This window comes from Haliotis cracherodii, unplaced genomic scaffold, assembly GCF_022045235.1.
Source record: "Haliotis cracherodii isolate W230 unplaced genomic scaffold, xgHalCrac1.p SCAF_4, whole genome shotgun sequence".
NCBI classification, from domain to species: domain Eukaryota; kingdom Metazoa; phylum Mollusca; class Gastropoda; order Lepetellida; family Haliotidae; genus Haliotis; species Haliotis cracherodii.
The window spans coordinates 54,356,802-54,383,298 of NW_027266297.1; the positions used below are offsets into that span (position 1 = coordinate 54,356,802).

Consider the following 26,497-nt stretch of genomic DNA (forward strand, 5'->3'; position numbering starts at 1 on the left):
GGTTACATGCAGTGAATGTCATAGTTTGGAGAACATTGTGGCACTACTCTCAACCTGTTGTAATAATGGACCTAATCAACTTTTTGTATGGTGCATTATGCCAAATACGAGGATTTGATTTTAGTCTGTGATTCACAGATACATGGCTTCACACTGGGGATATACTGACGTAATTATTTTGTCAAAGGATGCCTGATGCAGGCCAGTTCAAGTTGGGCAATGAACTCATACCAGCAGAGGATGGTAGTTTACATCACTCATGGATGAAGATGCTCTCATCCCATTTTGTCAGGACAGCAACAAACAATGAGGGAGATTGTATTGATGTAGAAATCAAACCTCCATCAACAGTGTTACCATTGAACACACCACCTACTCTGCCACCATGACATCCAGAACTTGCTGTAAGAAGAATAAAATGCCTCATGATCTTTTGTTTGAAACCTTGTTCGTCCATCGCAGTACCTACCTCTTCCACAGCTACCATCAGTAATAAGTGAATGTCGTTTTATGCCTCAGACTTCCAGCTATATCACACCTGTGAACACTGATCTTGGCCAGGCAGTTGTTGAAAGTATGAGCAACAATTTCCCTTCCAAATACACAAAAAGCCAGGTCAGACATCGTGACAAGCAACAATACTTTTGTCTTTATTGTTTAATGCAGCACTCAGCAATATTCAGGCTCTATGACGGTGGTCTGTAAAATAATCGAGTTTGGACCAGACAATACAGTGATTGACATCATGAGTATCAGTCCACGCAATTGGGATACGATGATATGCATCAACCAAGTAACTGGGCCTGACTACCCGATCCCATTAGTCGCCTCTTATGATACGCATGGGTTGCTGAAGTCCAATTCTAACCTGGATATTGATGGGTAACAAGAATACTAGCGATCTATTCCGCCCCAGGGTGACAACTGGCATCAAAAACAGGAAATATTTGAAAACAATGACTTTATTCTGTACAGAAAGAAACATCCACATATTCACAATGACAGTAGCTCCAGCATAGAAAAGAGTCACAGACTACAAAATAAACATGATAAAGTTCATATATACATGCAGTACACTAAGTCTGTACATGATAAAACTGAGATCCTTTACACTAACAAGGGTGGGGTTTTCATGATTATAGCACTTACAGCCTACACCTCATCACGAGTCCTGATCAAACATGAAACACCTACTGACACAGACCAACATTAATAGTAATGGGACAATCGGTTTTCATGTCCATTAGGCCACACATTTTATATTTTTAGTTTCACAGGCCTGCTGCCCCTACTGAAAAAGGAGCCAGTCCAAGAAATAAATTAAATATAATTTTATTTTTTTATTATGTAGACGTGCTTATACAATACAAAATGTAATTTATAAATTCCATGTCTACATCAAGAGGCCACCTGCAGTTTTAACTTTACAGCAGTATGACTTTCATATAAATAAATAAATGATTGACATTTGTTTTTATTTTTCATTCGACTGACCTTGTGTGGAAAAGCTGGAATAAATCTTTGAAACATAAACTTAAAAAAGTATGGCCTTATTTCTTTCCAAAACAATCTGACCACATGCACCCATAGGTCATCAGCCTATGCCATATATGGATGCATGTTCAGCTGTGAGCCTTATATGGTTATGTGTTGCCCTTATTAGGTAGCAAGGTCTTTTATGGACATATATGGACATTGTTGTCTTCATTAGAGGTACATTTACAGCACAAAGACAAACAGTCATGGACACTGGTTAAACCATTTAGTCACAATTCGGGGTCGAGTTTCACAAATAAGCAGGAACTGAAAACATGCCTGAATAGACAAACACCATGAAAATCCTGAAACATTGATCATTGTTGGATTGAGTTGGATTTGGCAGCTTCATACATAAAACGATCATAATGGTCATGTTTAGGCCTAAATCCATGATGATGATGATGATGATGATACAAATAGTACACATTCCCTGCTTAACATAAACTATGTGTGAAACTGATTCACTTAAGGTTTTTTGGGGGGCCCAGGGGTTTAAATTTTTAGATGTTTTCATATGAATAACTAGACACTGTTTATTTCAATAATGTCTTGGGACTCCAAACACATGGTAAAACATTTATCATACAGACTTTCTATACTTAGACTTTACATTTGAAGTTTCAAATATTGGCCTCTTTTGCTCATTTTCGCCACACTAGCCTGTCAGAAGCCCAAAACAGCAAGTGTAAGAAATAAAATGGGCTAGTTGTGAGACATTTGAACATGTCTGCTAGTTTTCATACAATATTTCACATTTTAAAAACTGACATTTCCAGGTGGCCCTTACCTCCATCTTTAATCGTGTTTTTCAAGCTAATATATCCTTCATTTGACTTGGAACAAAACACAGTGAAAAAGATTCAAGATACCATCCCTGCCACTGAATTCAACATTAAAGCTGAAAGAACGAACTAATGCAGACTTCAAAAGGAGCTTATACAACAGAAACAGATATAGTACCAAGAGAGACTGGTCAACACAAATGTGGCAAGTAACTTTTAGCTAATGCCATCTGACAGAAAGACACAAGGCAACACTCCAGTATGATCGCTACTTGCCACAATACTCCCCACCATCTTAACCCTGTTGTTTCTTGGATGAACTAAGTCATGTCCGGACAACCCTGGTATTCCAAACTGGTTTCTGCTCCAGATAACACATGTCTCATCCTGTGCATGGTCAGCAAATACAGGAATACAGATGGACAATGACTTAGACACAGGCTTCCTCCTTTGTAACTTTCATGGTACTTCTCAGGGTTTGATATCATCATTCAGTCAGTCATGGCGCGGTACTGGGGACTTCCTTCAAGGAAACTGTTGCTAGGTAACAATTTATCAGAAACATTGCTGATACCACACTATAGGGGAGGTTGACACCTGCTGCTCTTTTCCTTGGGATTCATCAGGAAATCTTTCATACCAATAATAATGTGTGTACTTATATTGCACTAGACTCCTAACACAGGCCTAGGGCAACTATTACTCTTGGGTTTTACCAGGGCAGCTATTATTCTTATAAGAAGGGCAGTTGTTTTAAGCTTTGAAATGTTTGCATAATTCATGTCCAAATGGACTGACGCTGTGTCACTATTCCTTATGTACATGACCTACCGGTATTCATTTCAATCTATTCCAAGTATATTTAGTGTTTCTTTCCTGGTCATCTATATATAATTCTGCAGCATTCACAACACTGTGCAAACTCAAACCCATAACATGACTTAATTCTATCAAGTCAACCCTCATCCACTTGATGTTTGACACATGAATGAAACAGACATGTTAGAGTAATGGGTACTTGGAAGCAGGCATATAGCATAACATAAAGACATACAAGCCGTCTTCAATAAGGAACAAACAGTAAACAAGCTTCAATCCAATGAAAACAACACTTGCCGACACAAGCAACACTACCAATAACAGACACATTTATCAGATCTTTGTTGGACGCATGACTCACATCACGTGACATGACACATGTACAAACTTATACTCCCGAACAGTTTTTGATGAGGTAATGTAACATATAATTTCTATTTTTAGCCGATACCTCTGCTGGGAGTGTCCTTTTGTTTAACACCTGACGACCACTTAGCCGTAACACATAAGATATTTCACTAGCTCATTAATACCTAGACCCATTCCACAAGCCGATCTCAGCACTACGATCATCGTAAGCCTATGTTTAAAGTATGGGAGTTACGATCATCTTAGTGCTAATATCGCTATGTGGAACTGGGCCCTGGCATGTAGTGAAATAGTCCTATCTCTGGTTACAGTTACACACGCTTTTACAACATTAAAGTAAGCTTATTTCAGTTAACAAATATAATCATTTACTTGCTGTCATATATTTTCAAAACTGTTTGACCCAAGTTTCATATCTGCTTCAAATATCACTTTTATTTTCAATTGACCTTTTAAAAAAATTATGCAAATTAGTTTTGTTAAATAAAATCAGTTTGACTGCAGACAACTGTGACTGTGCTTGTCTATAGTCCATATCGCAGACCTGTTCCAAGTCCTACACATATTACCTTACCAAACATGAAAGCTAGGTGGGATAGTACATTATCAAGCTTCGTTGGTCAAACGTTTTCCCCATGAACATGGTAGAAATCATGGAAACAAATTGCCTATCAGATGAACACCGGCCATACTACACCTGGACCAGCAATCATTAGAATTTCTGTCAGATTTTCACAAATCACATTTGTTTTGTTTTCTGCTTGGACAGAAGTATTTTTTAGGAATCAGCCTACTCAAAACAAAACAGCAAATCCACCAGCTCCAGATAATATCAAATGTCAAAAAAAAGAAAACTTGACAAGCATTGTGTTTCTTATTCCACTGACCAGAAATAAGTAAAATGTTTTTAAATAACCCACTTCACATAAAGTCACTATCAAAATAAATAAATTATTTAAAATGCTCTAATTAAAATCTGTTGAAAATGTATCCTAAAACCTTCAAAACACAACATGGATTATGGCGAATTGTGACAAATCTGTGTCTGTAAAGGAGTGAAACCGGAATTTTTAATTTACATATTTTCAACCTACTAACCAGAATTTGTGCCCCAAAATTCTCTTGACCAAAAAAAAAAATAGTCTTGCCAGTAAAAGGTGTTAATCTAGTCTGTTCGAAGTGAAATAATCTATTATAAGAATCATGGTTTTGTGTGAACGTCCATTTAATTGTTTATAAAAATTTCCAACGCTAACTGCCCAGATTACATGATTTCCGATGTAGTGGTTTGCATTTACTTACCCATTTCTATGTAAGTCGGTATAAGATCACAGTAATCAACATCACTAAACAAAGTAATTCAGCAGCTAGGATATTACAACTATGAGCAACTGAACAAACCCAGCACTTCACTGGGCATTGCTATAAACAGGCAACATATACAGACATGGTACACACAGCCCCCACATCATCTATCTTCGCTCCTTCAATCCTCATCCTTTCAGAGGATACAGAGTACAGCAAGGCATCCAACAATATTACATGGTCAGCCCTTTACCATTGAAACTCAGATATGGTGCTGTCAAACCAAGGATCATAATCTGGGCCAATCTGGTATTCTATTTGTAATCATTGGATCCTGTCATGCCAAAGGGAGGCAACTCTAGCAAATGGGCTCACTGGGGAATAATCTGAGTAATATGCAACGCTACTGAAGCACGAATGGTATAATAGGATTACAGCTGTTACGATATGTTTAATGGCAATGCAATGATATATGACAGCATATTGTACAAGACCTGTTCACTGTGCTGACCCCCACATCCTCCACATATGAACATTAATAATAGAAATGTGAAGCATCTGGTCTTAATAATTAATATAATCAACTGGTTTTCAGGCTAAGAATGTTGAGATATTGTTTGAGAAAGCCAGCATTAGTGTGAAAATGCATGCAGTGGGAGTTTCTACTTTGATCAGTTGTGTTTTAACACTTAATTCACAGGCATGTAAAGAAGTATCAAAATGATCACATGATTACAAAACAATATAATGAATTCTTTCTTTAGGCCTGACCAATTAAATTACTTGTCTTAACTAAGCAAGACATTTTTTAGCAGTTTCAGTAACACAGATCTGTAATATGAACATATTGTGGCCAAAAATAAAATTTATAGGTACATGGACTGTGTTTCGACTATGTTTGTTCTCCCCAGAGCATTTTCCTACTAAAGGTCATCAATATTACTCATTTTTCATTTATATGTTTATTTCTACTTTTTTTCTCTCCTGACTCTCGTAGTTTTGGGCATAATTGGTAAAACAAGTGATGAACTTAAAATAGTATTTTCTCCACAACAGACTTTATATCAGCCTTGATCTATTTTGTTGCCTCCTGAATAGGGATCTGATTTCGATGTCTACTGGGGTTTAACACGTGACTGGTTTAAATCAGTATTGTTATCTCTAAAACGAAATTTTGCAATTCCATTGGTTAATCCATATCACAGCCAAAAACAATACATTTCAATGTAGACCCCTAAATCATGTGACATCGAATATTGACTCATCACATGATCAGTATTGACCTGTCACGTGATGAATACTGACTCGTCTGCTAGAAAACAAGATGGCATCTTGTACTAACATTTCATGGTTTTGCAGCTAATGGACAGTTTAAAGGCTTCATAAACTTTAAAGTGAACTTTGGTATATAGAAACGAATGATTACTCTTGACGAGGTCATTATGCACAAACAAGGACCCTCGGACCGGACCACCTCAGGGGTCAGGTCCTCGGGTCCGTGTTTTTGCATATTGACATCTCCAAGAGTAAATATTTGAATAATGTACCAGATGTGGGATCAGACATAAAGTTGGGGTTAAAATGAACAAGAAATGTTGGCAATTACTCACACCTATTCATGAACATGGAAAGGGGAGTATATGTGCAGCTTACCAACGCTTAATCGACCATTGTACTTAAGACAGACGTTGCAAACGCTTCCCAAAAATGGAAGAAACAAAATAATCATTGAAATGAAACCAAACTGACACAGTTTACATGAAACCACAAGTTTCTCAGCCTTTTACAAATTCTCCTATTGCACGGGATAACGGTTCCTGGCCATCGCCTATGAGGTCAAGACTTCCCTTCATTCCATCCACTTTCAATACAGGGGATGGTCTATTCAAAGCCCTCCCCGTTTTTACTGTAAAGATAACATGTTATTAAGCTCATGGGTTCAAATTCAAATCAAATTTTATGTGACCAGATAATATGTTTACTAATAAGAGCATATCAATCATTGGCGAATAACGAATGCTGTCAGAGGATTCAACATTAACAACACACACTCAGGCAGAATATACTGGAGTGAGTGAGTGAGTGAGTTGGGTTCAACACCGCTTTTAACAGTATTCCAGTTATATCACGGCATGTCAGCTTAATGTGGGAGGAAAGCCCGAAGTGATGCAGGTCTCAGATGTTTACCACTTCAGTGAAACCCACAAGCACGGGTATGATGCTGACAAACCTAGAACATAATTGGGGCGAACCGGGTTTCAAAACCACAATCATTGGTTTCTGGCGTGCCCAATAGACACAACTCTGCACAGCGAATCGCGGCGCCTTAGACGACTGGGCCACTTACAGAACCCCCAGAACATACTGGAAACTCATTGTGACAATTTAAGCACTTGATAGACATGCTGAATCGGTGGTTAATAATAATCAACCAAACAGGCTGCGGAGGTATAATTCAATGTGTTTGTATTAAAATTACCAATTGTTTCATCAAACTTTAAATGTTAAATTCTATATCATGTAATTTTAACATCTTGTAATTTTGTTTTTGTTAAGCTCAGGGATTTAAATAACATATTACTCAATCAGAATGGGTCAAACGTAAGCCCCGGGCTTAAATACAAACAAGTATTTAATGAGGTTGGCCCACATGGTGTTCTCTCAGGCGGGCAGAGGAACAAAAGGATAGCTCTCCCTATTTCTCTCCTGTTCCTATCACTAGCTATCAAGCTGACTACAGCATGGACTGATTTAACATGATTTATGGGTGTCAGTATTTAGCATTTTAAAAATAACACACTTATAATAAGATGAGTGATGACTTCAAAGGGGATTTACAAAAAGTTTTAACATGTTAAAAAAACAAAACCCATTTTACAAACATACAGAACTGTTCATTGGACAATGTTGCCTTTACTCACAGAAATTCACCCTTTACAGATTAGTGAGTGAAATTATTTAATGCCACATCATTAATTTTTCATCTATTCCCCTTAAAGATCTGCAGTGAACAAAAGTCTCCACAATCAGTTCTGATTCTGGTTCCATGGTTTCTTATAATATAAGACCACTTTATTTCCATTTTATCAAAATAACTGACCTAAAATGATATAAAAATAATATTAAAAACATGCTTACTTTGAACAAATATTTGGTACGTATGAGTTTGTTTTTTTGGTTTTTGTTAGGTTTATGTTGTTTTGTTTTGTTTTTGTTGTTGTTTTTGTTTTTCTTTCTTACAAGAAAACAAATGGGTCAGGCCTGAGAACTATCATACCTAATCTCAATATCACACAACATCTGTAGAGAGGTATCAATTCTGAGTTTAAGATCTGCAGTAATTGCCTCAAATGTGGCAGCTTTAAGGCTTTGCTTCAATGTTCAATCACAAATTTGGGTAAAAAGATGGACATTTCACTAAATATAAAACTTCTATTTTGTAACATTGACATCCAAACATGCAGACTGACAAGAAGACAACAGAAATCTCATCACACCTACAGAATACAATTGTTTCTTACACTCAGTGGCCATAATAAATGAATAATTAGATTTTCATCTCATCCTCATTCACTGTTGCCTTGTTGTTTACTTGATGTAATTAGGACAATATGGTCAGGCAACACTCAGCACAGGGCTATAACACAAGGTGGTGAATCTGACCCTTGTGCATCCCCTGCTGATCAGCACTTGCCATTCCAATATCTGCCTCACGTCTTGCTCATGTACACATTTGCCTTGGCCAGTTCTACAAATGATAAAGCCCTCAGTCTCTTTTTCTTAATAGAAAAATCTAATAATTAATTTATTGTGGCCTATTGCTGTGATTTTCACAGTTCCAAAATAACAACATGAATAATATCAATTGTTTGACACTGCATGGGAAACACACAGCCAAGAATAACTCACCAAACTGCTCAATCAGAGGCAATCGCAATGTCCCAACACTTATCTAACAGTATATACCTCCCTAATGAAGTTCTAAATGCACATGGAAGCTTATTAGTTTAATACTTATCCTTAACATTTATTTAAAGAAAGATATGAACATTTCAGAATCATTTTACACCGTTACTTGATAGGTCAACAGATCCTACAGAAATTTTCTGTCACCAGCCAAGTTTCATGAGATACACACAAGCTTAATCCATGTACCGGTTATACTAAACAGCCATATTCCATAACCAAAGCATCCTCGACTATCATATCTCCATTCTATCATGATAACCCTGGTCCCATTGGCCACCAAAGCCTCATTTTGAGTCTGGTTCAAATGTCATGATGCTAAAAATAGCACCCAATCATGTTACTCTGTTATTCCATGATAGAAGCAAGAGGAGATATCAGTCAGAACTCTCAGACTACAAATATCTTGAGGCAGTAAGGACTTTGCTTCCCATCTTGATGTTTGGCCAACTATTTTTTTCAGCTAAAAGTTCACTTGTAGTATTCTGATTCCAGGAAATTATCCAGTGCTCACTTGTACGAGGCTGTATCTTTGATAATTTATAGTGAGTGAGTTGTGTTTAACACCACTTTTAACAGTATTCCAGTTATATCACGGCGTGTCAGCTAATGTGGGAGGAAAGGCCGAAGTGATGCAGGTCTCAGACGTTTACCACTTCAGCGAAACCCACGAGCACGGGTATGCTGACAAACCTAGAAACATAATCGGGGCGAACCGGGATTTGAACCCACAATCATAGGTTTCTGGCATGCCCAAGTGACACAACTCTGCACAGCGAATTGCGGTGCCGTAGATGACTGGGCCACCTGTGCCCCCTGATAATTTATAGATCTATACTGAACTAACATTCAAAAGGGAATTTTTATTGGTTGATTCAAGCTCATGACAAGAGAAATCCTGTCCTGTAAGTTAGTGATGGAGATATTCTGGGTCGAGGGTCTATATCTCCCAGAAGGAGATAGGATAATCGAGGATGAAACCAAAGAAAATGACTACACACCCGATCCAAACAGATTAAGACAATACTTGCTACACAAGAGTATGGTACATACAATAAATTGTTTAAATCCTCTTTATAAATAAAAGTATCAATTTGTATCGATACATGACCGTATATGTTCATACATGACAATGTATTGATACTTAGACGAACTGAATTGCAAATAAATATTTGGATATTCAGCTATGTTGGTATTTATTCATGACTCTCTATGACATAAAAAAATAATAAAATACTATTAGCTGGTTTATCAACCTGCCAACATGAAAATGAGAAATGGACCATGCTGACTTTGTACACTTCAAAAATACAAGGCATGCTCCACTGGTTAACATTTAACAGAAACAGCAACAAATAAAACAAAAGAAGACCAAATCAGGAGCCAAATCAAGATGTTACAAATTTCTCTGGTTAGTGAGGCAGCTCTATCAGAAATGTTCCAGCACTCTTATAGTGGGACACCATGAATGGGCTTCACACATTGTACCAATATTGGGAATCAAACCAAGGCCTTCAGCATGAGAGACAACAGCTTGGACCACTAGGCTACTCTACCACACCTCCTTTCCCTTTCTACATGATTGAATGAATAACGTCAATGTCACTTGGACATTTGTCCACATTTCGCAACATGGTTTCAATTACATAAAGATAATTTTCTGAAATAATAAACAAGTTTCATCAGTTGTGAAAAGTATTAGACTTTCAATTTATCTTTTACTTGGGTAGTCAAGCTTCAGCATATTTCCTTGCTCATATCATGTTCGCTACTCAAAGTTAAAGAAAATCCAATTATTTCAAATTACTACAGCTAATCTGTCATGGCAGGTCAGAATAACTATAGTTATTTGAAAGGATCAGATGTTCTTAAACTTCCTTTGAGTAGAATACACCATTAGGATATTGTTGTTGTCTTTACATGAAAGAAAATAATGAAAACACTGCTGAAGGCATCTCTTGCCCATTTGCAAATAGATTGGAAACAAATCTCTCTACTTGAGGTATTGATAAACTGAACACATTCAATATCACTTTTATGTCAAGTTATAACGACAAACACAGATCCTCACTTGTCAATACTTCAAAGGATTTAACTACTTCAACCACTGTCATGAGGATATTCACAACTAAAGTAACCTCTTTATCAAATTACCACTCATCAAATAGAGCAATCTCATTAAAATCAGATCTTTCACTCCCATACGATACCTTTCTAATCACCCAATCACTGTCAAGGCTTCTTAATTCTCAGTACGAGTGAGTGAAGATTTTGAAAATGAAGATAAATAAATATATTATATTAATAAATATTTATAAAATAAATTATATGTGGACATTTTATATACCCTCTCATTTCTGAGCCCCATGGCATCTACTCACGAAACAAAGAGGGAACCATTGAAAGTAATATTGGTGCTGTGAATGGGATCTGACTTTAAGGAGATTGCAATAGAGCACTTATATACCAAGTCATTATTCAGGTTATACATCACTTGATCTGGCAATATGAAACTTATTATAGACCCATCCTTGTCGTATTAGAATGTTCAAGTTTATGTTGTCCATTTAGTAGTCTTTCTGTCACAAATAGTTATCTCCCTTTTCTTCGTATAAGTAACCTAATATGTCCAACCTGTCATCACGGCTAAAGTACATAGTTCTATATCTCTTCTCTAAGAATATCAATATTTACACATTAGACGATCAAAGCTCGACTTAGACAAAGGATGTTTATATTCCTGCCTCAACCCTTCATAATGAATAGACTGCCCTGGCTTCAAAAGAAGGGGATGGTCTACTACTCTTGTAGGTATTCCGGGTAGTAAAGGCCTTTTTCCTTTCTCATGTCTCTTTGAGCACTGATGTAAAGTGTTCATTAATGCACCGAGGTTTTATAACTTAACAAAATGTGGTTATCTCCCTTTGCAGAAATATCACCACATGCTGTAGTCAAAGTCATCGCCGGCAAATACATAAAAGTAGCCCAATATTGTGAGAAACACAATCACATTCCCAGACAGCACCAAGCCACATGCTCCCCACTGAATCTGAAACAAAGAATGGATTATATTTAAGATGCACCTTGCAGAAAGTTGGCTAGGCTTCTACGCTGCATTGAACAGTATTTCAGTCATATCAAGGTATGCCAGCTTGAAGTGGAGGAAAGCCAAGAGAGCAAAAGTTTGTATATACACAAGTATGGTGAACCAACAAGCAGGGATCATAATCAGGGAGAACCTGTGATCTAACCTAAAATCAACAGATCCTGACACAATCATGGGACATAACTCACAGCAAACTTTTAGTGTCTGCCTCCAGTCATTGTGAAGCAGATTTGTTTATTTTTTTCTGGAAGACATTTGATATTCAGACCATTGTCAAATCATAATTCTAAACAAGTCACCTTTTTCATATTTATTATCTTTACATATGATATCATATTTTGTAAGTGGGAGAATTTGGTTAAACAGAGATTCAAACAGTCTATCAGTTATATCGCAGCATGTCTGCTAATAATGAGAGGACACCAAGCGTTCAAAGCGTGCAGATCAAACATTTTCCCATTTGGTGAAACCATCGAACATGTGTAAATGGCCGAATCTATGATTCCAACACACGACCAGCTGATCCTGTCACAGCCAAGGGATGCAACTATTGAGCAGGTCATGGTACTTTAGACAAATGGTCAGCTTGTGCACCTAAGAAGGCTAAGGAACAACACTCACAATCCCAGTGTGTGCCAGTATGACAGGCAGCCCTATGGAGGACACCACGACGCCCGTCGTGAGGAAGATACACAGCTCCGAACATGCACTGCTGGCTGAGTCAAAGCTGCTGGCCAATCGTCTGGCAATAACTGTCGGCACCGGGCACAGGAAGTAGAAGAACAGTACAAACATCGGCCACCAGTTGCTGCAATGTGGAAAACAGGCAAGTAAAGTGAAAAGTTTGGATCAAATCTCAAAGTAGCTGCACTTCTATTAACTATTGTACTGCAATATAGTGGCTGCAACAATTATATGACATGGGTCAATAAGATTGGTTTAACGGCGCCGTAAAACAGTATCTCAACTATATCACAGTTTGTCAGCTTGATGTGAGGCAGGTCTTAGACGTTTACCACATTGGTGAATTCCATGAGCACAGGTATGGCAATATATTTAATGACTTGTGAAACAGTGAAAAAGAATCTTCAATATTTCAAATATTAAAGTACTTCAACAAAAACTAGTTCCTATTCTTTAGATGGTAAAAGCACCTTAAGTACACAACAGGGAACAAGTTCACGATTAAGACATCAAAATTACATTCATTGGGAATGTTTCCAAAGAGGACGCCCAACCATCATTAACACCAAAGATGACTTTGTCAGAAAGCACAATTATGTCTCTGGGCAGTGGGACGACGCCACAAATAATTTCGAGGGGTGGCATGTAAATATGTACAAATTAATTGAGATACTGCAGGTTGAGTAGGGTCATAGTGCGATCACAATCCAGGTAGTTTGATGCCTCCCAAGAAGAGGAAGTATCGTACCTAGACCATGCCCTTGAGAGGGGACAGTTTCTCACCAACCAGAAACCAGTGAACGATTATCACAATACTGTTTCACATCTAGATGGACTTTGAATTGTGTAATGTAATGGCAATGTGAAATATGAAATTGGACAAATAAGACATTATTACATACAGACTGTGCTCATTCTTCTTATCAATTTTAAATCTTAAAGTAAACAAATGCTGGACGTACAGATTTATATTGCCTACACAAACACGAAAGGGATTATCCCTCGGCCAGTTGCTCCACAAGAAGCTGCTTTAAGGTATCCAAACAGGAAGTTCATCATAAGAAGCTTGTTACAGACATTAATTGTTATTTTAATTACTTACAATGCCAAAAACAATTCACACACCCAGCAATGTATGCAATGTTATTTTTGTAGAATTAACAGAAATAGCAACACTTTTAGATTGACCACTTCCTGACGTATCTGTATAGCTGCCAAGTACCAGTCAGCCAACATATCAGCCAATGAAAACACTTGTCACAAATCGTTGCACTAATGTGCCAGTAGCTTTAGGCCACGCCCCGAAATAGTTTTCGCATGTGATTTCAGTACTTTCACTTGGACACTTCAATTCTTTCTACCAATATTGTGATGTTTTTTCTCTTGGGATTTGACTTAATATATCTAGGACAATTGATATTGCAACAAAATCGCAATCATTTTTTTTCACTTTACTTCCCCTTAAGGTTAGCGTAAAGGGCTTCTAATTTCTCAGTATGAGTGAGCAAAGCATTCAGATCAGCACATCTGATGCCTGTATCTTGAAAATGAGTTTAAACGACCTTTCTCGATTGTACATAACAAAGGATGAGCCATACTTTTGTGGATAATTTATACCTGAGCTTCGTGGCATCTACACCAAAAAGGAAGTACCATCGAAGGCATATTTGTGTCCTGCATGGGTTTTCTTTTGTCACAGGGAAAAGTTTCTGAATCGGAGTGGTAAAGATATGAAGCGTTAATGTTTTAGAAAGCTGACAACTAATTGGCCCAAGAACCCATGCAATTCAGTGAGATTGGGCAGACAAAGATCACTCATGGCTCATCTGACATGACCTTATGTGAAGGTATGTCGGAGTAAAAGATCTGATTTCAATGACATGGAATTTTCATCAATCCATGTATTACATGAGTTGGTTGTTGAATGTAGTTTAATGCCAGGGTCATTTTCCAGCTATGACAGGGTGGGCTGTTAATAACTGAATCTGGCTCAAGAATGCGCACCACTCCATGCTGTCAGGGCATGATGACACTCAATGTATTCAGACAGGAGACACATAATAACCATGTATCATCACTCGGCAGTCTAGGGACAAGAATGGCAAAACTGAAACTTATTCTACCAGTGCATAAAATTCCACAAAATGTCGGTAAGATAACTGGACTGGCAAGATTGCAAAGTTACCTGACCAGATGAAATGTTGCGCGTCCAGAATTTTCTAGACTTACAAACAAAAGTTACAATGGTCAAACATAAGAATAGTGCTGTAAAATGTTAGTTCTCAGAAAATAACAATAAACTGGTGGATTGTCAAGTTAGCAACTTTAACTCCTGACCATCGGGTGTGCACCTTTTCAAAACTGACCGTCTGCCAGTAAAACAGACTGTCTGACTTATTATCACCACTTATTCTACCCCTGAAGCCCCACATGGCCCAACTAGCTTATGACTGTTTGATGGAGGTGAATGGCACACAATACTTACTTGAATTGTGGAAGGGCACATCCTAGAAGTAAGAATGTGATCCCAATTGCTGCTGTAAATGCCAACCCAATCAACCTGTGGAAGGAAGTAAGAGGTCACACTGAGTGCATGTTGTTTTACACTTCCAGCATTACTACTAAGAAGCTCAAGTCTTTGAATGGCATTTAGATGTGATACAGATGAGGAAGAGAATTTATTGATGTCAACTTCTTCATTATGAGGAACATATAATCAAGAATGAATACACAATGCCATTTAGAAAGCGGTCAAATGTAACAAATGTTATATTTGGGATAACACTTTCTTAGTAAAGTACAGATTCTCGTACTTTTTTTGGTTTGAGTCCCATCCGGAATTCGAACCCACACTGCCAGAGTGAGGCACCTAATCTTGATCACCTAAGTATGTGATCTAGACTACCAGTTGTCAGACTTTCTTTTTTGTGGAAGCCTCGGTGGCCGAGTCGGTTAGATCACTGACTTTGTGTGCAAAGTACGAGAATCTGTATTTTACTAAGAAAGTGTTATCCCAAATATAACATTTGTTAAATAAAAAAGAAGTTGACCACCATAAATTCTTTTCCTTACAAGAAGCTATTTCACATCTGTCCGCGAACAAACAAGTCAGGATTAGACAGAGCTGTGGTTGATAGCAAGATCAATAATCTACACCACAGGGGTACGAGGACATCCACCAGATCCTTGCTCCACAAAGTAATCTTACCACTATGACTGTTGTAAGTCTACAGTGACAGAAATTAAGGGGTTCAGAGCTAAGGGTGCTTGTGAAAGGGACCATGGTCACATATTGTTACCAACTGCCTTCACACATTGCACCCATGTCTGGAATCAAAAGCTTTAACCACTAGGCTACCCGACCACTCCGAGGTGAAATGGGGTTAACGTCATGCTGGTCTTATAGTGCTAACCAACTGAGATATACCATGCTGCAGTTTTCACATGGATACCCCACTCAGACCCAGCATACTGACTCCAAGCATGTGGGTGCGTGGCTGCTTGTACTTGTTGGACACAGGAGACTGATTCTCCCATAAATGCCTTACACCAGGCAGGGCAACAACAGGTATTTGGATGTAAAGCTCTTAGGACTAAATAGTTGCCATCATGCTATGATGAAGACATAATTAACTATTGCTTAATATCCCGGTCAGAAGCATTCACAGCTTTATCAAGACACATGATATGACAAAGACGTGATTAACTATTGCTTTGCACCATGGTTAAAAGTATTTACAGCTACATAAGACAAAATGTAAATAATCAAGACTAGATCCAGTGGTTGATAAGCAATAAAGCCATCAGAGTATGATGACATATAATCGACCAGGTCACACATTAAAACCACTCAATGCCCATTTCAGATTGTTAATGATCTTAACAAGCATGCTGTCCCAAGTGACAGGGGTCCGTCCACACAGATCCAGAATCCCTACAAGGGGCTTTATATGAAGATTATCAAAAATATACTTACGCTAATCACAGCACCAGCCAAGTGAACAGCAAATGAAAAAGAAATATTAACAACAAATAAGCCTTACTCCTTGGACAGCGGTGCACCATTTCAGATGAACAATGATGACTACGGTCGCAATAAGATATATATCCTAATATTATGGGTGCAACACAATTTGTATCCTGACACAGTACATTTTTATCACAAGTTGATATTCTTTCATTTTGTAGGTGAGCCACAAGCCTTAATGACTTATTAAATTTCAGAGATCAAAGATAGGATATTTAAGGGCAATAGCATATTGGCAAGAGGGTACTGTAAATGTTATGCTTTTTATGTCAAACCATGAAATACTTGAGAATCTGCAAAAGCTGGCGGTTGAACAGTTTCTGTTACTTTTCACATGTTTCACACAAATATAACTTGTAATGAAATGTATCTTATGTATGGCCATACAGGGGTAGTAAATCGATGTATTGTATCATGGGCCTTGTATCGCGATACAATACTGTAGCAGTGTATCGCTACACCACTAATGTATACCACACTTATCATCACTGATCACATTGCATATGACATGTATGAACACCATATGATCAGCTACAGTTGTCTTCTACCTTAAGACAAAAGTGACAGTCCACAAAGTACTGTCATTGGTTCCTTTTGTTTTTCTAGTCTAGGACTCTGGGACTCATGTTAACGTAGGACCCTTTGAGCCATACAAATTCACTTCCTGGTTCAACATATTCAATGTTAAGAATTAAATGGATCTTCATATGACACCAAACACAAGAATCAAACTCAGTCTTTATCAATTATATTAGAAATATATGTTTGTGACATTTTCTAATAGTCTCAGAAATTCTTGACCATCGCAAATCATAAAGTAAAAGACCATCAATCTACATATATATCCAACACAAACAACTACAAACTAAAAGAATCTTAATTGTTAATGAGATTGTTAACAAATGCCAATAAGCTGACAAGCTGACAAGCTGACAATGATGCTTGTGACAATGATGTTAGTGCATTTGCACCAATACACTCAAAAGATGGGCTAGTTTTTTTTCACTTTTATTAAGATGCAAGTTGGCACTAGCCAACAACTCTGTTTGTCAAATGTAAAAGGTATTCCGAGGGTTATTAGAATTTCTTGCTTTTGAGGGCGTGTCCTTATATGTTATCAATATCACCATTCTGATTTGTAAATGTTTCAGGTCAAGTAGCATTGCTGCATAAGGTATCTATGTATGTGTGATTAAATTACATCAGCACTGACAATTGGGATGATGACAAGCTTGACGATAAACAAAAGTTTAATGGTTAACAAAGGTATGAATGTTTTAAACACTGTTTTTAATATTTTGACATCATATTTTCTCCAAAAGTCACATTAAATGTCACTAGTCATATTGCTAAACACTACTTTAACATTAACCTATAACTCCATTTGCATTAGCAACTAGAATAGAAATACCATTCCATTTAAAAATATTATTTTCATATGGTCCTATTTCAAGTCTATTGTTAAAGTAAAACTCCAATGTTTTGTCATGTGATCAAGTACTTGACTGTTTACACCCGGGTAGATTGACAGGGTGTAAAACGAACCGGTGTTCATTTCTAGAAATGTTTCAATCTATAGGTTATTCGTGACATCTCACATTTTACTTACACTACGTCACACTGGAATTAGATTTTAAAGTAGTATGAAGAACCCGTGGAATATTTAAACATTATCTTGAGAGAAAAGTGTCATACCTCTGATGCCGGCCATTTTGTCAACATCATACACACACTGTCATGACGTCATAGATATTTGTGAATCTCAAGTGTTATTCAAACTGGCTGCAATTTTGTTTAACGTTCCCTATATTAATTAAAATGTGTCTTTGAAACATATTTCTATTCCTGATATTAAAAAAAAATATAATTAAAATTGTCTCGAAGTTTCGAGAAAACACGTGAACGGACGCCATCGGCCTGAAAGTTGCGTCTCGTGCTAAGCGATTATACAAACGATCTTTCTGACAAGAGTAGACAGAAATGGCTGATGGGGGAAAGTATGTACAAACTCAATTGTATTTTGTTTATCTGTGTTAATTTCTGTGATGTAAACCTTTGATTTGTGCCATTTTTGTGTTTGAACTCAAATAGAAGTTGCCCATGTTTCGTTCAATTTCACTTTGTCATCGACCGGCGTAATTGTCTAAGTCGAAGATAAGAGTAAAACAGAATAATGGTTTTACAAATTCATCTTTTTGAAAGACTGATGGAAAGTTTGGTAAAGTAAGTAAAGTGAAACCATTGTAAACAAAATGTTGTCATGATTTTCGGGATGTTCATGCAGTGCCTTTGTTTCCAAATGAAACCGAAAGAGGGGAAAACAGCTGATTAGATGCCCGACATATAATTTGTATATTGAACGCAACAACGAATAGTTGGTTCTATTCTTGGCGTCAAATATATCAATGGACCGATCATTTCTACCAATGAGTAATGAGGATGAGAATATTTCTTACGATATGTACCATTATTTATACGGATATGACGTCATCAAAACAACGTGTCGGCCCAAGAATGGAGGACGTTCAAACTTGCTAAGTCACGTATAATTCTTATGTGTATATAAAAGCGCACTTGACGCTCATAGTCCAAAACTGATATTACTTAGAGGAAGGTTAAGGCAAATATTTTAAAAAGAGGAAAGGGGGATTGTATTGAAGATGGCCGACAGGTATGACCGAGTATGAGACAATGTTCATAATGTTGTAAACACTTTTTACAAGGATGGATTTCTAATACATTTTTAGTTTTATGTCTACCATAGGAAATGTTTTAGGGGTGAATTTTACCAAATGTAAGAATGATGCATGTATTTCTCTCCCTTAATTGTGTTAATTGTAATAGTTTCTTTTTTAAAGGATTATAAGATAAGGCCTCCAGCATGTCAACTGATGTCAAGATTTTTTTATTATTATATTACATTATATACTGTATACAATCATGAATAGACAAGGTTTTTTAAATAGAAATTGCTTATTTAAAACCTGATATTGTGTTGAAAAATCCACAGTTCCCAAGGTCCCAAATAAGCACATTAACACATGATCAATTGATTGGACTAAGCACATTTATTATGGGTCTAAGCCATTTCTACTTTTAAAAATGTTTAAAGGATCATCATATTTTTTTCACTGATATTATCCACAAAAAAAGGATTTTCTTGATTTGGTCTTCTTTGGCCATGTTGGCCGAGCAGAAATTTTGATAGTCCATTATTTTGGCATTGATCTAGTCTCCGTTCAGAATGTATTTTAGAGCTAAAGACAAGAAAAATGATTCTTAGATTTGACATACATATTTTAAGAGCTTATGAAGATGTAAACATATAAACTGGTGTGCACTAGAGCTGGCTATCAGTATATGTAATAGAGATTGATAATCGCTAACTAAATATTGATTAAATTATCAATAAATATCAGAGAAGTAACTCTGTTGAACAGTGACACATTTATGCAAAGATTACTTTGTGGACATTTGAGATAGAACAAAAACAGTTTTTCTGTCTTCGGCTCTAAACATGATTGACAATTACAAGTCTGTTTCGGTAAATCTATACTTTTTTCACCACATAAAGTTATGTCAGTTATTATCAATGACAACAATTTCATATTGATAATTGTGAATTTTTCTTTCCGTCAACGATAATCCTGATTATCGGTCTTTTTAGCTAGCCCTAGTGTGCGCACCTCCATAAGCACAAAAAATATATTGAAGTAAGTTCTTAACACAGAACAATATGCAGACAATGGGGCATGTGTGTACCTGTCTAATTCACTCCAATTCTCCCTCACATGCATTTACGTCACTTAGGTGTGACAGAAATACATGATCCTGGAAGTGAATCCCTGATTTATCCAGATTTCATTCCTTGGTTCGTCAGTATCATAGTCGTGCTCATGAATGTCACCTAAATTCCTACCCCACCAAGCTGACATGCTGTGCAATCACTGAAATATTGTTCCTCGCTAGACCAATAAGACTGAAGCTTACCGTCTCTGAGCATATATGGTCCCAGCAATGGTGTTTTGCGTTTGCTAACATTATCCTGATTTTTTCCTGCATGGATTGTTGCACATGTTATCAAACTCATGTTATGCTCATTAATTGCAATATCTTGATTCGCACAATTTTTACAAAGCCATGAGCTTGGACTGCTGAATGAAATATGGGATAGGTAGAAAAAGGATATACTGCGTCCCAATGGACCCTCAATTGTATTCATTATACTTACACCTCATCAAGTGCAGTTATAGGTGTATGTCATTTCATCCATCAATCATGACCACTGTCCCCATGATTATTGATTCATTCCAGGCTCTAAAGTAGTTATCAAAATGTTCAGTACACTACACTATTTCATTACTTTACGGGACCCTCAAATTGCCTGCAAGGACCTTTAAAGTTAATTATTGGGGGTCCCTTGCACCCCCAATTTTGTAAGTCAAGGTAAAACCCTGTGGTATGCCTTTATGATGCGATATTAATAAGACCCCTCTGTTCTTACAGTGATGATTTGGCCACGGCCATCCTCAAGAGAAAAGAACGACCAAACAGACTCCTTGTTGAAGAGGCAGTTAATGAGGACAACTCTGTTGTTTCACTCTCACAGGTAAGAGATAAATTGTGATGTGTCGCGGAGTCTGATGATCAACATGATGAAGAAAAACTAAAATAACAGGACATTAACAATTATTGGCTACTGAACATTTCTGTTCTTGACCACATGTCAAAAGTCTCGTGGTTTTGCAGCCACATTGGACTGAACATGTTCGTCATGGATTTATTGTGTTCGTTGGGTATGCATCTACCGCAGTCATTTTTTCTGCTTCTATCAGCTGCAGTACTTTCAAAATTTGCAAATATTGTCTCCATTGTTCAAACATCAGTAGCTTCTAACCGTTTTGAAATTTCTTGATTAGTTACAGATGTATTGGAGTTTGCTTTTGATGTATATTTTCTCATAAATTTTCTTTAAAAAATCATATCTTCATTAATTTTTCTAAAAGTTGCAAATTGGCACTATGCAGCTTCTTGGTATATTGAATTTTTTTTTGTTCTTTGATGCATGTCCAAAATGTCAAAATGATTGAAGACTGTCTGAATGCATTAATTGAGAAAAGTAGCATAAAACATGTTATCATACCTCCACATTTAGCATGCGGCAGCGCAATCAGATGCCGATAATTTTTTACTGTAAGACCAGTGTCGCTATAAGGTACTGTTTGGCCGCCATATTGGATTGAAGGTTTTGGTCATGCATTTTTGCACTTTTTCCCGTTATTTGGCTGCCAAAATGTACTCCTGGAACTATTACAGCAATGCATCAGATACCTGAACTAAGAACACTCATCCTTTGACTGTAGAGCAATGGACAATGGTACTACAGCCTGTTGATGAGCGAACTCTTTCTTCTCCCTGACTAACTTATCATTACATGATCCCACGACTTCAGCTGTGTTTAAGCCATCAACCTAGTGTAAAAAAGTGTTCTTGGCTCTGTTTTCGGTGATTTGTGCAGTGCTTCTGGATCTCAAATACACGGTTTTTCAAATACCTGTAACTCGGCTACCACTGGTCTGATTTAAACCAAATTCCTTGTGTGTATGTAGACTATGATTGTAGATTATCACGTCTTAATTGTAGCCACATAGCTTCGTAGACTATGGAGAGAAAAATAAAAAATAATTCATGCATAACAACATCTAAAACATATTTAACTTATTGTTCCTCAGAAGATCACTATCAGATTTGCCAATTTTTTGTATTTACATATGCAAATCATTACTGAAGTGCAACCACAAATCCCATGTGAGATTTCCTAAATTCCTACATACTACAACCTGTGATCTAACACGTTTTGAAAATGTCACTTTTTTCAGTAAGAAAAAGGGATTGGATGACACTATAATGGGTTCAGAAACTTACTTTTAAACTCGTTTCTTCAAAGAATCTGCACAGAAAACATTGAATTCATTCTATATAAACGTCTCACTTTTTTTTTTCTTTGGTGCATGTTAATAGTAAGGGCTGCTTGGCGGTTTTATTTGATTTCAGTTGTATATCAAACTTATGCAGTAAAGACACTAAAAGAAGCACCTCATAAATATACAATTAACCCCTATTTGATGTCTTTCTGTTGATGCTAGATCCATGAGCTATGGTATAGGTATACTGATTTAATAAACTAGTACATGACCTAAGTGTTTACACTTTCTGAAGGTAGGCAGTGTTCTCGGCTATAGCTGTTGATACTGGCGGCCGTAGTGGCAGGTAATACGTCCTCCAATTGCCAAGGGGGCAAATAAAGTTACCTCCTTCAATAATGCCAAACTGAACTAGCACTAAAATAGACAATTTTTCGCAGTCAAAACGTACCAGTGAAATATTACATACCATATTCGACCCATTAAGCGCCCCTCCCCCAATAAGCGTCCCCCCCCTCCCGGTTCCGAAAATTTATAAAGTAATTATTTCGTTTTAAATGAAAATCATCCGGGAACCGAGGTTTCCGGATATTTGAAGTCTGTTTAAGCAGGGCATGACTGTATTCTGTTTATTTTAGATATTTGTGACTTTGAATATTATGAGCAGAAAAAAAATTACACCGTACCCCTTCAGCGAAGTCCGGCAAACGAACGGGTGATGAGAAACCTTGTCAGTACAAATTCGAATTTGAGATAAAAAAAATCACCAGACATGTTGATTTACCATTTAAATTGTATTTTTTTGTTCAGCTAGGCATTGTTTTATATCCAGGGATTAAGATTACCCTGTGCATTTTCTCGCAAACTAAGCTGGACACAGCAATCAGCTGTACACACGTTTTCTTGGAATCTACCAGTGATTCGGTCAAGACACACCCAATGATATAACTTTACAGGATTTTAAATGCAAGGATCAGAAAAAGTTGTATCTTTTCTCGTTTTAACAGGAATAATATATTCCAATATCTTGTTTATTTAGATGCAGCTTTTACTAAACATATTTAAAATAATAATAACTCTAAGCGAAGCAGCTGATCGCTATTGCCTGGTATTATTTTTTACATGGAACCAGTCTGACCAGTCACCGTCAATGCTCCCGTGCACGTGATCGCGTGATTGTGAGAATTACGTGTCGACATAGAATCGTCCAACAAAAACAAATATGACTTTTAACGAATCAAGTATGGCATTTATGATATATGTATCCATTCTCTGTCAACTAAAGTTCGTTTCAAGGCGTCAATAGCGGTAATCTGACCGTGGTTGCTGTTAATAACATGGAGTTGTGCGATCTTACGATCGCTTCACACACGATTTCGCCGAAATTAATTAAAACAATATTAAAAGGAATTTTGAATAAAATTAATGAAATAAGTTACAAACAAAAGTTCAGATATACAAAGAACACTTTTTATAGCCAGAAAGTGTAATTACATGAATAATTTGCGAACTTCAGTATGGATTTGTTGACATGGTATTTCGAGTGTTACGTGCTCACAGTAATGTCTTTCCATGGGGGAAAAAACATCAAAACTCATTAATTCGTGTATAATGCGCACCCCCTTCTACACAGCTGTGTTTTTTGGAAAAAAAAGTGCGCACTATTCTCAAGAAAATATGGTAAGGCTTACTGATGAATTTACGCCAATTTTACTCCCAATTGGTCCCAATAAGCGCCCACCCCTTCTGTCTTTTTTTAAGCGCCCTGGGCGCTTAATGGGTCGAATAAGGTAGTTAATAAAGACAATATTACAATCACATACAGTAGTGCACATATCCATCCTCATAACGGGGAAAATACCTTAATGGTAATCACCTCAAACCATTAAGAACTCTGTTTCATTGTTTTAGTTCTCAGTATAAGCAAAGTGAGATATTGTGATACATAGATGGATCGGGATTTTTTACTTTTCGATACATGTGTCTATCACAATCACACACTAAGTAAAGAGGATGAATTCTTACCTTAAATGTATTCATTTTGCAACACCAAACACCAATTACTAGTGAAAATGTAAATATTTTCATCCATTGCGCCATCCTTGACACTGCCAACTGTAAATCGTTAGTGTGCCTGGTATTTGGCCATCCTGTCTATGAAAGAAATGGCTTTCACTCCACACATAAAAAACACATGCAAGTATCGTGATACATATCGGATTGTGAGCAAGGTATGGTGATAAGTATCTGATCTCAGTTGGTGTATCCTCCCAGCCCTATTGTGAATGGACTTTCATGAATGTAAACCAGGATTCGCTAATATATTTCAGTGTAGCATGGAGCCAGTATTGTTGCTACTGTAAAACGTGAAATTAATGCGTCTCCAAAAGAATGCGACCACTGGCCCCTAACCAAAAATGTGACTCAATATGAATGCGACACCCCCTCCTCTCAAGCATCAGTGGATTTATATCTAAACAAAATGTCCTCTGTCAGGTTTACAGGAGAATCCTCACCTTAATCCAACCTTACATTAATCCAAATACACACCAAATAGCACAGCTTATTAGCGCTGAGTAGAGTACTTCAACTAAAACAATACGTAAGCGCTGGCTTGTGTCGGCCTTTGATGCAGTCGCAAAGAGCAAAGACACCGTGTTGGGTGACGTCTGTCTGGACTTGCAGTTGTGATCAGTGATGACATGAGTGAGTAGAAGGCTTGTCTTGACCCGTTTATGTTTAATAATGCGAGCCAAGATCACTCGCATTTTTTGCATTTGATTCACGCTCGCGATAATATCAAGATTTACAGTATATCACTGTATATGTTTTGTTGTTTTGTTTCCAGAAAAAGATGGATGAATTACAGTTATTTCGAGGTGACACAGTGCTCTTGAAGGGTAAACGGAGGAGAGAAACAGTGTGTATTGTTCTGTCAGATGATACTGTAGGAGATGACAAGATCAGAATCAACAGATGTGTCAGGAACAACCTGAGAGTGAGGCTGGGTGATGTTGTCAGGTGAGTGATCAGCAAACACTGGTTCAGAAAATTAATTTTACATTCACCTGTGATCAGGTCCATCAGCTGTCAAGGCCTTCTACATGTACTTCTACATGTATCATAGATAATAAAATGATATACAATGCACACATACCCTATGTGTGGCACAAGGGTGTGAAACGTGAAACATTTCAACCGTCACTGTTCATGATATATGTTCTGCACAAGAAAGAGCAGGAATAATTACTTATGCATAATATGTACATAATATGTCAATACTTAAAGCGACGACCCGTGAAGATCTGGGGAAGAATAGGTCCTCAAATATGGAGTCAGTGCAAGAGGGTAGAGTTTAAATTTGGCCAATCACAGGATAGTTTGGGATGTGATTGATTTGGACATAGAATGTACGATAGCTTGGGATGTGATTGGTCACTAGAGGGATAAAAACTATTTGTTGGACAACAAAATATATTGCCATCCTGAAATGCCAACACACCTCTGTTGAATTTTATTCAACAGAAACAAACGCTAAAATAGAAAATACTTACAAAAAGCTAAAATACAAATATATACACACAAAAATATTGACCAATATGAATTGTTATTTTAGCCTTAAGTTTCAACCTGTTGTGATCATGATAATTGCATAATTTGCTTTGATCTTCAGTATCCAAGCATGTCCAGATGTGAAATACGGAAAACGTATTCATGTTCTACCCATCGATGACACAGTTGAAGGTCTTACAGGGTAAGTCTTAGGCATCAGTGTTACTATTTATAAATTATCCTAGGTTTCTCATCAGCTCTCATAGTCTTGTGTTTCTGAGTTGGCTTTTTCCCTCCTTAACATTTGGAATCAGCTTTATGATCTATATGTGATATTGATATAGGAACCATTGATTAAAATATACATGACATAAGACAAACCATCAACGACCCAGCAGCTGTGCATGTTATTCTGTAAATAACC

At 37.1% G+C, this 26,497-nt stretch overlaps 2 protein-coding genes across 3 annotated transcripts in view; one reads left to right on the forward strand and one right to left on the reverse strand.

Annotated features, from left to right (window-relative positions):
- Nucleotides 1–968: 968 nt before the first annotated feature.
- Nucleotides 969–15,124, reverse strand: LOC139480314 (leptin receptor gene-related protein-like). The gene is made up of 3 exons (XM_071263368.1): nt 15,056–15,124; nt 12,508–12,694; nt 969–11,829 (listed from the first exon to the last, which is right to left on the reverse strand). Exons 2-3 carry the CDS (start codon nt 12,679–12,681, stop codon nt 11,716–11,718), a joined length of 288 nt encoding a protein of 95 aa, XP_071119469.1. The 5' UTR covers nt 12,682–12,694; nt 15,056–15,124; the 3' UTR covers nt 969–11,715.
- Nucleotides 15,125–18,495: 3,371 nt separating this feature from the next.
- The window catches only part of LOC139478264 (transitional endoplasmic reticulum ATPase), a 29,721-nt gene continuing 21,719 nt past the window's right edge, over nt 18,496–26,497 (forward strand). The window contains exons 1-4 of one of the 2 annotated variants that reach the window (XM_071260677.1): nt 18,496–18,594; nt 21,104–21,206; nt 25,370–25,542; nt 26,195–26,275. In XM_071260677.1, coding sequence (XP_071116778.1) covers nt 18,578–18,594; nt 21,104–21,206; nt 25,370–25,542; nt 26,195–26,275 — 374 coding nt within the window. In that variant the 5' untranslated portion in view covers nt 18,496–18,577. Of the gene's footprint in view, nt 18,595–19,105; nt 19,269–21,103; nt 21,207–25,369; nt 25,543–26,194; nt 26,276–26,497 lie in introns of those variants that run through there. The other variant, XM_071260678.1, reaches the window with a different exon arrangement.

Excerpts from the sequence above, each read along its gene's own strand:
- LOC139480314 (XM_071263368.1), bottom strand. The coding sequence starts at position 12,681 with ATGTTTGTACTGTTCTTCTACTTCCTGTGCCCGGTGCCGACAGTTATT. Across the intron at positions 11,830-12,507 it reads TACTGGCACACACTGGGATT|ATTCAGTGGGGAGCATGTGG; the intron begins GTGAGTGTTGTT and ends TCTTTGTTTCAG.